This window comes from Rhinatrema bivittatum, chromosome 5 (genome assembly GCF_901001135.1).
Source record: "Rhinatrema bivittatum chromosome 5, aRhiBiv1.1, whole genome shotgun sequence".
NCBI lineage: Eukaryota > Metazoa > Chordata > Amphibia > Gymnophiona > Rhinatrematidae > Rhinatrema > Rhinatrema bivittatum.
In genome coordinates this window covers 357,316,449-357,330,899 of record NC_042619.1, presented here as the reverse complement: position 1 = coordinate 357,330,899, position 14,451 = coordinate 357,316,449, and the positions used below count along the sequence as shown (strand labels likewise).

The 14,451-nt window shown below is 47.8% G+C and overlaps 1 protein-coding gene across 1 annotated transcript in view; it reads left to right on the top strand.

Moving 5' to 3' along the window:
- Nucleotides 1–14,451, top strand: part of COL4A2 (collagen type IV alpha 2 chain) — a 367,855-nt gene that overhangs the window by 330,103 nt on the left and 23,301 nt on the right. The window contains exons 35-39 of the mRNA XM_029604712.1: nucleotides 2,451–2,514; nucleotides 2,967–3,041; nucleotides 5,632–5,739; nucleotides 10,694–10,801; nucleotides 13,580–13,651. Coding sequence (XP_029460572.1) covers nucleotides 2,451–2,514; nucleotides 2,967–3,041; nucleotides 5,632–5,739; nucleotides 10,694–10,801; nucleotides 13,580–13,651 — 427 coding nt within the window. The remainder of the gene's footprint in view (nucleotides 1–2,450; nucleotides 2,515–2,966; nucleotides 3,042–5,631; nucleotides 5,740–10,693; nucleotides 10,802–13,579; nucleotides 13,652–14,451) is intronic.

Below are 14,451 nucleotides of genomic sequence, written 5' to 3'. Positions count from 1 at the left end.
CATCCAAACCAATTTGGATTCAGAAAAAAATTGCTCTATCGAGATTTTACTTGTATCCTTGATGGACCCCCATATTATAGGGATTTAACAATGACATATCCTGGTGCTAATTGACATCTTGGCTGCCTTTGACACTGTGGACCATACCCTTCTATGCCATCAGCTGAGAAAAATCGGAATTGATGAAGATGTAATGAAGTGGTTCACCTTCTTCTTATCAAAAAGGACATTCCAAAACAAACTGGGCAACCATATTTCGGACACCTTCCCGATCAACGCTGGTGTCCCCCAGGGTTCAGCACTTTCGCAACTCTCTCCAACATCTACATGCTTCCACTATATAAATTACTATCTGATCTAGGAATTGCCTTCTTACCTATATGCCAGTGACATTCAGTTCTTCATACCATACACCACTTCCATTGAAAATACAGAAAGGATGCTGGCATCATACATGAAGGCTATTCAACATGAACTATCTAATCGCAAACTATTTCTAAACACAAAAAAAACTGAAATCATTCTGTTAAGAAGAAATCCTCTAATAAAGTCCCCACAGACTCTTGATCTGGGCAATATTACACCCTCAGACCAAGTACGGAACCTAGAATTACAGATTGATGAGAACCTAACTATGGAAATACACGTAAACAAATTAATCAGATCAGGCTATGCTAAACTGCGATTACTACATAGACTGAAACCATTGCTGACTCGTAGACTTCAGTACAGTACTACAAACCCTCATTTTTTCAAACATAGATTACTGCATCTCTCTTCTACTCGGCGCATCTAAAGGTCTTCCAAAAAACTACAACTACTACAAAATGTTGCAGCAAAACTCCTAATAGGATCCAGGAAATTCGATCACATCTCACAATCACTGATAGCTCTGCACTGGCTACCGATACAAGCCCAAATCCATTACAAAGTCTTAACATTAATACATTCCTCCCTCCATTCTGACAACACCGGCCTGGTAGGGGTGGCACTACAACTATACAAGCCACAGAGATCACTAAGATCTCATAATAAAGGATTACGAGCTGTGTCATCAATACAGAATACACATCTGACAAAAATAAGAGACCATATGTTCTCCATTGCAGGCCCTACACTTTGGAACTCTCTACCTGAGAACTCTACACCTGACCACTGAAACAAAGAAATTCAGACGTGACTTCAAAACATGCCTACAATCTTATTTAACCTCTCTGAAATCATCACTTGCTCCAACACTGACAATCTCATGATGAACCTTTCTATAGACCTCATTACCACTCTCTTTCCCACCCAGCACATATCAATGTATCTGAAACACCCTCTCTCAAGCCCCCCTTTATTTCCCTCATCACCTTTTGAAAAAAAAATGCTACCTAATCCCTGCAACCTCTCACCCCTTATATCTCCCCTCCCCCAACCGCCTTAGTTAATGTACGTGTCTTTCTCTAAAATGTATGATATAAGAACTCATCATATCAATGTAATTAGATATCTATTATGTTTGTCGTGATGTAAACTGTTGTGATCTTCACTTGGAACGACAGCATATAAAATGGCTAAATAAATATAGGGTTCATAGATTGGACCCTACTAAATGTCTACAAATCAAAAGTAAACAACTCACATTGTTTGCGTTGCTTTCTGGTTTTATTACCAATGCAGACTATGATTTTTTAAATAATGCCTACAATAAGTAGGTTGCCCAAGGTGCACACGGCTCTTCATAAGCTTATTTCATTTATGGAGAGTTCTGAGTATGGATGTCGTCGAGCTCTTTCTATAAGAGCTGTTCATAATTGATTGAGACCTTTAAGTGTTGTTGTGTTTGGAATGTTGTTCTCTTGTCCCCTGTGGTTTTTTTCGGGGGGGGGGGGGATTTTTAAAGGCAGAGTTTTATCCGGCTGACCCCTGACGTTAAGCCAATCAAACTGTTTGAAAATGGATTCCTATGCATTGATGGTTTTCTTTAGCACATGCCACAAGGCACCAAGCTAGAACATTTGATCGGTGAGCTGAGCCATAGAGCCTGGCTCAAGTCTGTATCTCATTTCCAGCAGCATCTCCTCATTCCTTCCTCTCTTTTCAAATTTTTCTCTTTTTTTTTATTTCATTTATTCAACCTTTTTTTTTTTTATCCTCTTTCCACCATCTCTGTATATAGCTCTGTCCACTGCCTGTCTCCCCTTTCATCCCATTTACTCTGTGCTTCCTTCCCTTACTCTCTCCCCCCAGGATTTTTCCTTCCCTGTCCTGTTTCCGCTCATGCCATTCCTTGCCCCTCTCCTTATTGGTAAGAGTGACGAGGCCGGAGTTAGGTGCTGAGCTGGTAAAAGGGCGCGCCCGGTTCTAACACCTATTGTTCTTATCATGCTTTAATGATTTAGGCTTAAATCTGTTCTTAATAAATAAAATGCATCTCTGCTTGTTCTTTTTAAAATTTCCTGTAGGGTGAAAAAGGTACTTCTGGAGTCACGGGTCTTTCAGGAGATGGCGGCTCTTTCGGAGATACCGGTTAGTCTGCGCTTAAAAAGCGGGGGGATCCATGGCATCCGATCCAGAAGGGGCTGGGCTGGTAGGGGCTGGGGATGCCGTTAGGGGCAGCATTCGCAGCACCCGGTGGAGGAAATCCCAGACGTCACACTCCGGCAGCTGCTACCAGCAGGATTAAGCGCAGCTACTGGATTCTGCCCCCCCCCCCCCCCCCCCCCCCACTTACCAAGGGCGTTCACTGCAATGGCCGAGCCATAGAGGCCGGACCGTGGTGCAGAATCCCAAGAGGGTGAGACCCAGCTCCCCGTTGTGCGTTTGAAGATGACGGCAGCGTTAACAGTGAACGGAGCCGGGGGCAGTTTCCTAGGGTTCCGAATGCTCCCGGTGAAGAGGGAGGCAAGAAAAGAGTGGCTGAGAAAAAAGCGTTTGGTTTCATTCTTTGCTCCAGTTTTCCTTTCTTTCTGTTATTGCAGGTGATCGGGGAGACACCATAAACCTACCAGGAGAGCCAGGTTTTAGGGGTGACCCAGGCGATGCCGGCCCGTCAGGTACTCTACTTATTTTATTTGCTACAAAACGAATTCCGTGCAGGGGGTGACCTTTTTTTTTTTTTTTTAAAGTAGCATTTCAGTTACTAGCGTCTTTAGGCAGAAGGTGTGCCGTGGAATAAATGAATCATTTGGGCCCTTTAAAATGTGCTCATCAAAGATTTGGCTGTGCAGAAAATCTCCTCCAAGGCCCGTATGCTTTTCTCTGCATTTCACTTTCCGGATTCCCTCTGTGCTTCTTGGGGCTAGCAAGACCATCCATTGTCTCATTTCTAGCGTTATGTGATGGCCAGGGTTGTGCTGCAGATGCTTGGAGCTATTCTCCTAGCCTTTACCAGGTTAGTCCTGCCCTGTTTTTTCCTTATAAGGAAGTGTCTGGCCATTATAACATCTGTGAGAGAGAGAGGGGTTGGTGGTTTATTAGGATGGTTTTCTTCTGATATTTATCTGTGCATGTCCAATGGCAAAGGAAAGCTTTAACTGAACATATTTATTTATTTATTTTATTTAACAGTTTTTTATACCGACCTTCATAGTAAATAACCATATCGGATCGGTTTACAATATAACAAGGGAATAACTGGAGTAGCAATTCAAGTAAAATGACAGATAACAATGGTAGGAATAAGTCAAAGTTACAATCAACAGGGAGAGAGAACTTGGAAGCTTACAACAAGCTGGAAAGAAGAAAGGCCGGTAATAAATAAGTAGTGTTACCATAGAACATCCCAAGCCAGCAAAGGAAAGGCACTTGTGTAATCTAGAAACTTAACCTTATTGTCATCTGTAGACAAGTTTTTTTTAAATATATCTGTATTTATAAGGTTTTGACAATATATTCCAGATGTACCTCTCAAAAATCAACCACACATAAAGATAACAATAACCAAAAGAAAGCAAATATTATAGTGCATGCTCCTCGCATGCCTCCGTTCAAAACATAAGTCCATGGGCACACGAGGATCCATAATAAAGCACAAAGCAGAGTTACAAGAAGCAATGTAGAACTCTGTCCTGGGTCGCAGTAGGGTGAAGTTCTAGAAATGTCCACCTCCTAGCCTGCATACCCCACAGTCTGGAAAAAGGTAGTGTTGTAACATTGCGGTAACTTATGGAGCAGCTATTTGCATAAGTTAACGCCAGGTTTTTTTGTTTGATTGGGTTTTTGTTTTTTTACGTTTTATTTACTAGATGATACACACAGCATTACTCTAAAAAGAATGAACTGCATAGCTAGCAGGGTTCACCAATTTTCAAACCAAACCTGTGCGCAATGTTACGCCTATTCTTTGCAGAGCTGAACTTGCATGTGCAACTTTTATGTGCATAATTTTTACAAAATAAAAAAAATATGCATGCAAATCCCAACTTCACCCCTCCCACAAAATGCCCTATTTTTTATTTTTTTTTGCATGCATAAAAGTCGGCATGAAATCAGGTTATGCGCGTTCGTTTGTGCACACAAACCAGTATTATGACAAGCCGCTTGCACACACAAATCCGTGCACGTATATGAGTTTGAAAATTATCCCCAAAAATCTGTAGATGCTTTCTACTGGACTCAGAAATAAAATTATCCCAACGTTCAAGGAATTCAGTTTTCTTCAGTTCCAATGTGGCTGCTGGAGTATCTGCGCTAGTATTTAATTTGTTTATATTCTACTTTTCCGCACTTCAAAGCAGATTATATTCGAGCAGTGGAGGTATTTCCCTGTGCCCGGAAGGCTCATAATCTAAGATTTGTAGCTGAGGCAACAAGGTACCCTCTAGGCTACTGCCCCACTCTAGCACAACTGAATGGCATCATTCCAGCCTAGAATTTTGATGCTATCAGGCCGATACAGTACAGTGCGCTCCAACGGAGCGCACTGTTAACCTGTCCTTGGATGCGCGTTTTCCCTTACCCCTTATTCAGTAAGGGGCGGAAAACGCGCGTCCAACCCGCCGAACCTAATAGGGCCCTCAACATGCAAATGCATGTTGAGGGCCCTATTAGGTATTCGCTCTTGATTCAGAAAGTAAAATGTACAGCCAAGCCGCACATTTTACTTTCAGAAATTAGCGCCTACCCAAAGGTAGGCGCTAATTTCTTCCGCCACTGGGAAAGTGCACAGAAAAGCAGTAAAAACTGCTTTTCTGTGCACCCTCTGACTTAATATCATGGCGATATTAAGTCGGAGGTCCCAAAGAGTAAAAAAAAGTTTTAAAAAAACATTTTTTAAAAATTGGAAGTCGGCCGGCAGCTGTCGGGTCGAAAACCGGACGCTCAATTTTGCCAGCGTCTGTTTCCGAGCCTGTGGCTGTCAGTGGGCTCGAGAACCGAAGCCGGCAAAAAGGAGGCGCTAGGGACGCGCTAGTGTCCCTAGCGCCTCCTTTTGCCTGTTTTTGCCGCTGGGCCTAATTTAAATACTGAATCGCGCGCACCGGAGCGGGCATTCGCCCGCTCTCCCGCGGACTTTACTGAATCGGCCTGTATAACTGGTAACACCATCACTCTTCCCCTTTCGCAGTAACGTACAGCAGAAGAAAGCTTGTCAAACCTGATGAAGGTTTGCCGAAGAATATAATCCTCTTCTGTTTTTTTTCACAGGGGAAAAAGGAATCTTTGGCGTGAAAGGTGCTCTTGGTGAAGTAGGTTTCGCAGGCATAGAGGGCATAAAAGGATCACATGGCGACCCGGGTGCAATAGGGCAAACAGGTAAACACGCCTTTGTGTGCCACACGCATTGCTTTGGCCTGGCAGTTCAGCAGGCCTGTAACTGGAGTTTTCTCTCATATGCTATCGGCGCTGGAAGGTGCTGCTGATGTTTGATCATGAACTGTGTCACGGGATACAGAAAAGTGGATTTCCTGCCTCATAACTACCTGAAGTTCACCGCTGCTTACATATTTATTAAAGTGAAATCTCTGAAATGTTTTAATCTAAGCTGTCCTAGAACACAAGGATGTAAATAAACTAATAACCATTGATTTATTTAAGAAAATGGGTAATGCCACTGAATGGTTTCTGAGCAAGTCAAGTCCTGATCAGACTTTGCCGTCCAGCACAGGTGACCTGCAAGTTACTTCTCAGCCTCTTTTTGGGTATGATGCAGTGCAAGCTGTGAGCTACGAGCTAAGGCTCATCCCTTCTTGGCCTTTTGGGCTGAGATGGAGACGTACTACAGCAGGGCTCCTCAAACCTGGTCCAGTGACCCCCACAATCAGTTGGGTTTTTGGAATATCCACACTGAATATGACTGAGATAAATTTGCATGCATTGGAAACCCAGCATTGGCAGGTTTGGAGGAAGGGAAGTCTTGGCCATTGATAGTAACGCTTACTGGTTAGTCTTAGGGCCTACAAATAGTGGGGTCTGCAGGACTCGCATTCTGTCCTGTGGCTTCCAGCTGAGGATAATCATTGCAATGGCTGGGGTATAAAAGTGGGGGGAAAACTTCAGATACAAGTTTTCAAAAATGCAATTGCTCACTCACCTGGAGCATGTTGATTTTCTGGGCCAGCAGGGGAGGGGATGACACAAGCAACTTTGCCCTGATTGGTCGCCCGGGGAGCACGAAGTGGCAGAAGCATCTTTGGCCCTTATTGGAACCCGGAAGTGGTGGAAGTGGCAAAAGCTTCCCTGGGGTCCCAGGAGTGGTGGGTAGATGGCAGAAATGCTGCATCTTTATCCCCAGTTGGGAGGAGAAGACCTGGGTGGAGAGTGAGAAGGCTGCAGGGAGGGAAGAGATGAGGAGAAAGAGAGAGAGGGGAAGAGAGGTGAGAAAAAGAGAAAGGAGCTGAGAACTAGGGTAGAAGGGATGGAGAGAGAGTGAGAGAGCTGCAGTGGGCACGCCAGCCCCATCGAGGAACCTTACGATTCTTCTCAGGGGGGTACGGAAGGGGGGCACTGAACCCCCGATGCTTATAACGAGGCAGGGTGAGGTGGCCACTTCAGGTCACAAAATTTTGGGGCAGCAGAAAGTTCATCCCAAAAAAAACTACCCCTGCAGCGGTCACCTTACTTTGCCTTTTCAATCTTGCACCTAATCTATGCTTGATCAAAAGCCGGCAGGACTACCTGTGCAGTGGCACCTAAAAATGACATCCCGGGGGGGGGGGTCTACCACCTGCGCAGCGCCAAGCACCTGAATATGATAGGCTGATGGGGGTTCCCACTCCCCGCCAGCGAGAAGATCCCCCCGCATGGCACCTGAATATGACATGACGGCGAGGTTTCTATTCCCCACCCCCCCAGGAAGAAGACGACCTGCAGGCTGCTCCTGATGTTATCCTGCTGCTAAGAGGAAGAAGTAAAGGCCCGGGAGTGGGGGAGTCCAAAGGGACTTAAGTGAAAAGGGGGGGGGTGTGAGTGAAGGAGGACGGGAGTGACTGGGAAAGGAGGTGGGAGGGGAAGGAGAGTGAGGGCACGAGTGCTTATGTGTGAGCATGCGTGTGAGAGAGAGAGAATAAAATTTGTGCACCCCCCCCCCTTTTTCTCCCACCTCCAAACCCACGACAGTCCTAGGATGACTGGAAATCAGAAGTTCACAGGTGTGGATTGCAGGAATTGTTTTATTCTTAGCGATGTTGATTATTGGGTGGTGTTTGCTTTTTAATTGGCTTCTGCAGAGGCAGATTTAGGAGTTTGCCACCCCCAGGCACTGTTGCTGCTGTTTACTCCCCTCCCCCAAACTCCCGGGTGAGGTCGGGCAGCGTTGAGCAGGAGGGGTAAGGCAGAGACCCAGAATTTGCTGCTGCAGCAGCTCAGGCACAGATTATCTGGCAAAAGCTGGCGAAATCTGAAGCAGATTGGCAAACATTTCCATCTTTTATGTTATAAAAATTGTCATTTTCCAACCTTGCTTGTACCTGTATAATTTATTTTTTTTTATTGGGGGATAAAGTGATGTGTTGGGGGGGTGAGTTCTGAGTGATGGGAAAAAGAGAAGGCGAGAGAGAGAGAGAGAGGACCAGGGATGGGGAGAGGAAAGGAGGAGGACTAGGGATGGGGTGAGGAGAAGGTGAAAGGACTGGGGATGGAGGGAGGAGTGTGAGAAGGAAAGAGGACTGGGGATAGGGAAGGATGAGAGAAGGGGAAGATCAAGGAAAGGGGGAAAAACAAAAATCTGGGATGGGAGGAAAAGAGGGGGAAGGAGGGAGGGAGGTTCTGGGATTGGGAAAGGGAGTAGGACATGTCGGAGGGGGTAGGTCCTAGGATCTGGCGAGAAGAGAGGTTCCAGGATCTGAGGGATAGAATTTGAGATCAAGGGAGAGTGCAGTGGGTGGGGGAGTGGCAAGGAGAGGAGGGAGGCATGGGAGGAGGAAGGAGAGGGGGGGGAGGCATGGGAGGAGGAAGGAGAGGAGGGGAGGTATGGGAGGAGGAAGGAGAGAGGGGAGGTATGGGAGGAGAAAGGAGAGGGGGGAGGCATGGGAGGAGGGGAGGGGAGGTATGGGAGGAGGAAGGAGGGGAGGGGAGGTATGGGAGGAGGAAGGAGAGGAGGGGAGGGGAGGTATGGGAGGAGGAAGGAGAGAGGGGGAGGTATGGGAGGAGAGAGGAGGGGAGGCATGGGAGGAGGAAGGAGAGGAGAGAAGTATGGGAGGAGGTAGGAGAGGGGGGGAGGTATGGGAGGAGGAAGGAGAGGGGGGGAGGTTTGGGAGGAGGGAAGGAGAGGAGGGAGGTATGGGAGGAGGAAGGAGAGGAGGGAGGTGAGGAAGGAGAGGGGGGGAGGTATGGGAGGAGGAAGGAGAGGGGGGAGGTATGGGAGGAGGAAGGAGAGGGGGGAGGCATGGGAGGAGGAAGGAGAGGAGGGAGGTATGGGAGGAGGAAGGAGAGAGGGAGGTATGGGAGGAGAAAGGAGAGGGGGGAGGGAGGGGAGGAGGGAGGGGAGGGGAGGTATGGGAGGAGGAAGGAGGGGAGGTATGGGAGGAGGAAGGAGGGGAAGGGGAGGTATGGGAGGAGGAAGGAGAGGAGGGGAGGGGAGGTATGGGAGGAGGAAGGAGAGAGGGGAGGAGAGGATGGGAGGAGGAAGGAGAGAGGGGGAGGTATGGGAGGAGGAGAGGAGGGGAGGCATGGGAGGAGGAAGGAGAGGAGAGAAGTATGGGAGGAGGGAGGAGAGGGGGGGAGGGTATGGGAGGAGGAAGGAGAGGGGGGAGGTATGGGAGGAGGAAGGAGAGGAGGGGAGGTGAGGAAGGAGAGGGGGGAGGGAGGTATGGGAGGAGAGGAGGGAGGGGAGGAGGAAGGAGAGGAGGGAGGTGAGGAGGAGAGGGGGGGGAGGTATGGGAAGAGGAAGGAGAGGAGGGAGGTATGGGAGGAGGAAGGAGAGGAGGGAGGTATGGGAGGAGGAAGGAGAGAGATGGGAGGAGGAAGGAGGGGAGGGGAGGTATGGGAGGAGGAAGGAGAGGGGGGAGGTATGGGAGGAGGAAGGAGAGGGGGGGAGGCATGGGAGGAGGAAGGAGAGGAGGGAGGTATGGGAGGAGGAAGGAGAGGGGGGAGGGCATGGGAGGAGGAAGGAGAGGAGGGAGGTATGAGGGAGGTATGGGAGGAGGAAGGAGAGGAGGGGGAGGTATGGGAGGAGGAAGGAGAGGGGGGGAGGCATGGGAGGAGGAAGGAGAGGAGGGAGGTATGGGAGGAAGAAGGAGAGGAGGGGAGGGGAGGGGATGTATGGGAGGAGGAAGGAGAGAGGAGGGAGGTATGGGAGGAGGAAGGAGAGAGGGGGGAGGTATGGGAGGAGGAAGGAGAGGAGGGGAGGTATGGGAGGAGGGGAGGGGAGGAGGTATGGGAGGAGGAAGGAGAGAGGGAGGTATGGGAGGAGGAAGGAGAGGAGGGGAGGGGAGGTATGGGAGGAGGAAGGAGAGGAGGGAGGTATGGAGGAGGAAGGAGAGGAGGGAGGAGGAAGGAGAGGAGAGAGAGGTATCTGTTCCTTGCTCTGGTCCTGCTCCTCCTTACAACTGCTCTCTGTCCTCCCAATCTGGCAGACACTCACACACCAGCATCAATCTCTCCTCTCTCTCACACCCAAACACTTCCCACCCCCCTTCCCCTCATCTGATCTGCTCTCATCCCTCATCCTCTCTTCTCACACCCAATGGTCCCCGTTCATCCTTTCATAATCTTACCAAAATGGTCTCCCTTTGCTCTCTCTGCTCCAGGCTCCTTCTCCTCCTATTTTGCTGCCTGGGCAGGGAGGGGCTGGATCAGGACGGGGAGGGCTGTTCAGCACAGCTGGAAGGCAGGAAATCTCCAGCCAGCCTGCTGCACCCCCCCCCCCCCAACCTATTATTTTTGGCTATTTAAGTCGATGACAGTACCCCGCCACGATGCTTGGCCACGAGACGAAAAAACTTGCCCTAGAGCTACGATATTTTATTGGAGGGGAGGCCCCCGCTATTGCGGCGACACCCCCACCGGCGATATTGGAATCCCTCCCATTTAAAAAAAAAAAAAAAAAGATCCCGACCTGATGCATCTGGGTCTGAATTAGCCGGCTAAGTCTAGCTGCTCAGCTGTGCTGATTTTAAGATGGAGTAATACATTTAGCAGCACAGCCCATGCCACTGAGTGTCTCGGGCAACCCAGCCAAATAAATTAATCTTGCCAGTATATGGTGTTTGTTTTCATGGGCATTTTGGGATAAATTGTACATTACATTCCCCCCCCCCCCCCCCCACAGGTATCCCGGGACTGGGAGGCACACCTGGGCTGCAAGGCCAGCCGGGCACACCCGGAAGATCAGGTGAAAAAGGATCTGCCGGGCAGAGAGGAGGGCCAGGTCAACCAGGTAAGGCAAACCGAGAGAATATATAAATCGTTTTAAATTGAAATAAATTCCGAAGAGCGGAGATCAAAACAAATAACTTTGTTGCCGCGTATAGGAAGGAAAGGAGAAACCTAAGTCGTCCTACTCCCCAAAATTGTTTAATTCAGAATCTTTATCTTTTTTTTTTAAGTTAGTTTAAAAGAGACACCTTAGCGCGCGCTAAGTCAAAAATGAATTTTTTTTTCTGAAATTTCGGGAAAAATTCAATCATTTTTCAGTTCTCTGGACCCATTCCCAATTAGGCAATTTCGCTGACGTTGCCTAATTCAGGAAAAAGTATCGCACATCCCTATTACGAATGATCTCGCCACGAACAGGGCCGAAAAAAACCACATTTGGGCAGAAGGAGAGAGTTCACCCAAGACTCTGTTTGATTCAGAAAGAGTTGTGCATTGGGCAACATAAGGGTGTGTTTGGGATTCAGATGGTCCCAAAACCGGACCAGCACCAGACTTAGGTATCCCCCCCACAGCTTTCAGTTGACGATCGCTGTACCAGGACAGCGGTTGCATCACTGCACAGTCATAAAGATGTGCAGACAGATGAATCAATTGTCCTTTCCTTTAAAAAGGCTGGTTGTACGACTCCAGTGGCAGGACTTCAATATAATGTGATAGAAATCTTGCATTAAGCAAACTTCAGTATCCTCCCTTTAAAGTCTTTCAAAAAAGGGTGCTCACCTTTACCACCAGAAATTGTACAGGTTGCTGGCCAGAGGCACCAAGCGTCATACACGCCTGCCCTTTTCGCTAAAGATATACCCCAGCGTGGCGCAAACGGCCAGCCAAATTATGGAAAACGCTAAACATAATTTCCTGAGTGGAAGGCTCAGGGAAGGTTATCAATCACAGTCATAGGTAGATTTTAAAAGCGAGGCTCGCGCAAAACGGGCCCCATACACACATATGTGCGCCCGCACGCAAGCGACGCGACTTTTAAGGAGCCGGGACGTACGCGCGTACATATTTATTTTATTTATTTATGTGTTATCCAGATAAAAGTACTCGGATAACTTTAGTTAAATATTAAGCTGAAGTGCCACTGAATATACTCAGCTTGTTACTAGGATAACAAAATAAGAAATGCCATACTGGGTCAGACCAAAGGTCCACTGAGCCCAACATCCTGTCCGACAGTGGACATGCTAAATAAATGTTACAAAAAAAAAAAAGACCGGAAAGAGTCGGACTAAATGTTCAGTTTTCCAAATGGAGAAAGGTCAACAGTGAAGTGCCCCAGGGATCTGTTCTGAGACCTGCACCTCTTAAAGGAAGAGGAAAAGGGAACAGCAGAAGACACAATATTTATTCAAAGGTGTTACAATCGCAGCGGATTCGAGGAATTGCAGAAATACGTCACAAGACTAGGAGACTGGGCATCTAAATGACAAATGAAATTTAATGTGAGCAAGCGTAAAGCAATGCACGTAGTGAAAAAATAATCCCAGCTACAGGCACAGAAAGCTGGGTTCCATATTAGGAATCACCATCCAGTAAAAGGTCCTTTGCGTCAATACTTTCAGTCCTCAGCTCAGTTCATGGCAGGAGTCCAAAAAAGCAAATTACATTTTAAGAATTATTTGCAAAGGAATGAAGAATAAAACAGATATCCTAATGCTTCTGTAGATCCTTGGCCTGCCTACACCTTGAGTACTGTGTACAGTTCTGGTTGCCCCCATCTCAAAAAAGACAATAGCAGAATTAGAAAAGGTTCAGAGAAGGGCAACAAACTTGGCAAAGAGAATGGCGCTCTTATGAGGAAAGGTTAAATAGATTAGGGCTCTTTGGCTTGGAAAAGAGACGACTGAGAAGGGCTATGATAGATATTTATAAACTCATGAATGGGGTGGAATAGGTAAATGGAAGACTGTTATTTAACTTTTCAAATAGTACTAGGACTAGGAGATCTTCCATGAAACTATTGAGCAGCAGATTTAAAATGTTGTAGAATGTATTTTTTCATTCGGCGCAGAATCAAGCTGCAGAATCTGTTGCTGGAGGATGTGGTTGAGGCAACCAGCAGAGCGGGGTTTAAAATTGGTTTGGACAAGTTTCTGGAGGAAAAATCCATAAAACGATTATTAGCCAGGCAGCCTTGGGAAAGCCCTCATTTATCCCTCAAAGTGACTAACAAGAAATAGATTGACTTTTTTGGAGATCTGCCGGGCACTTCTGACCTGACCTGGCCACTGTCAGAGACAGGATGCTTGGCGTGATGGACCTTTGTCTGACCCAGCAGGACATAGCTTATGTTCTTAAGAGCTCCTGCTGTAAATAGCTGATTCAGGGGTGGAGGGGACAGAGAGAGGAGCAAAGAAGAGCTGAGAGAGAGAAGTACGGGGAGATAATTTTCAGGCAACCAGGAAAAATCTCTTTTTACCCACAAAAATGGCTTTGAAGATTGCCTTCTGTGTTCAGAAGTGAGTGCAATTCATGACGTAGTCCATAGAGGGTGCACATTCCTTGGGTTTGCAAGGTAGCCCTTCCGGTCAAGTTGTGAACCACTGCAAATATAGAATTTGTAGTGGTAGAAAAGCACACGGAAAGCCATTGTTCTGTGCTGCAGTAGGTGAGGCACGAATGAGCAGACTGGATGGAGCTGACGGTCATTATCTGCTTTCAGTTTCTCTCCGTTTAGGGTGCGCCGTTGTTTTAGTGCACACGTTTCTTGGTTGACGTTGTTGATGAAGATTCAGTGGTAATGTTGCCGCTAAAGCCAATGACCTTTTACTCTTGACAGGTTTCCCTGGGTTCAGGGGGACGGATGGATTGGATGGAGTACCCGGCACTAAAGGCTATCCTGGATCGCCAGGTACAGTAGATATTTTAACACTGTGGAGCCCCTTCCCCGATTCCTGCATGGACAAGGGCAGTACCCATTCCTCCCAGGTCCTTCCCGCACAGACTGGGGGGATCATATTTCCAATGTCCTTAGAGGCTTTTTTTCTCACCTCTGGGGCTCTTCTGAATACCAGTCCAGTCAAGGTCACCAAGTGTCATACTGCACACCAAACGTGTTGTCCGAAATCAGCCTCAACTTGTCACTGGTGGCAGGAAAATAAAAAAAAATACAAACCCACAGTTCAGAAAAAGCCAAGTCCATAAGAACAAAACATAAAACTCAGTCTCTTACTGTAATCCCAGTGCTGGGACCCACCTGGCAGGTAAGCTCTCAGGGAAGGAACCCTCCTCTCCAGGCTCTACCCTGGTAGCTGTCTCTCTTTCTCTCTCCTCACCTCACGCTCTCAGATGAGCCTCTGTCTGAATTCCTGTGGTCAAGACGCCAACCCTTCAGGGGCCTTCCCCAGCTGGACGGGTTTCCTTTCTAAGCTCCCACCACGTTTTCCTCCAAACGTTTCTCCAAGCACTCTCATTAGGCGGACGATGAACGTAAGACTTGAACCTCGCTTCTTTACCTTCACGCAACCTCTCGGAAACCTCTGCCCGACCCTCCCTCCCCTCCCGGACGTCTGAGCACCTGGAACTTGGCTGGCCCCACCCACTTTCCAGGATAAGATTTTTTTTTTCTCCGGGCACCCTCCTCTGTTGAACGAGGGGAGGGGGGGGGGTGCTTGTGGAGAGATCGCCCCCCCCCCCCCCCCCACGCCCGCC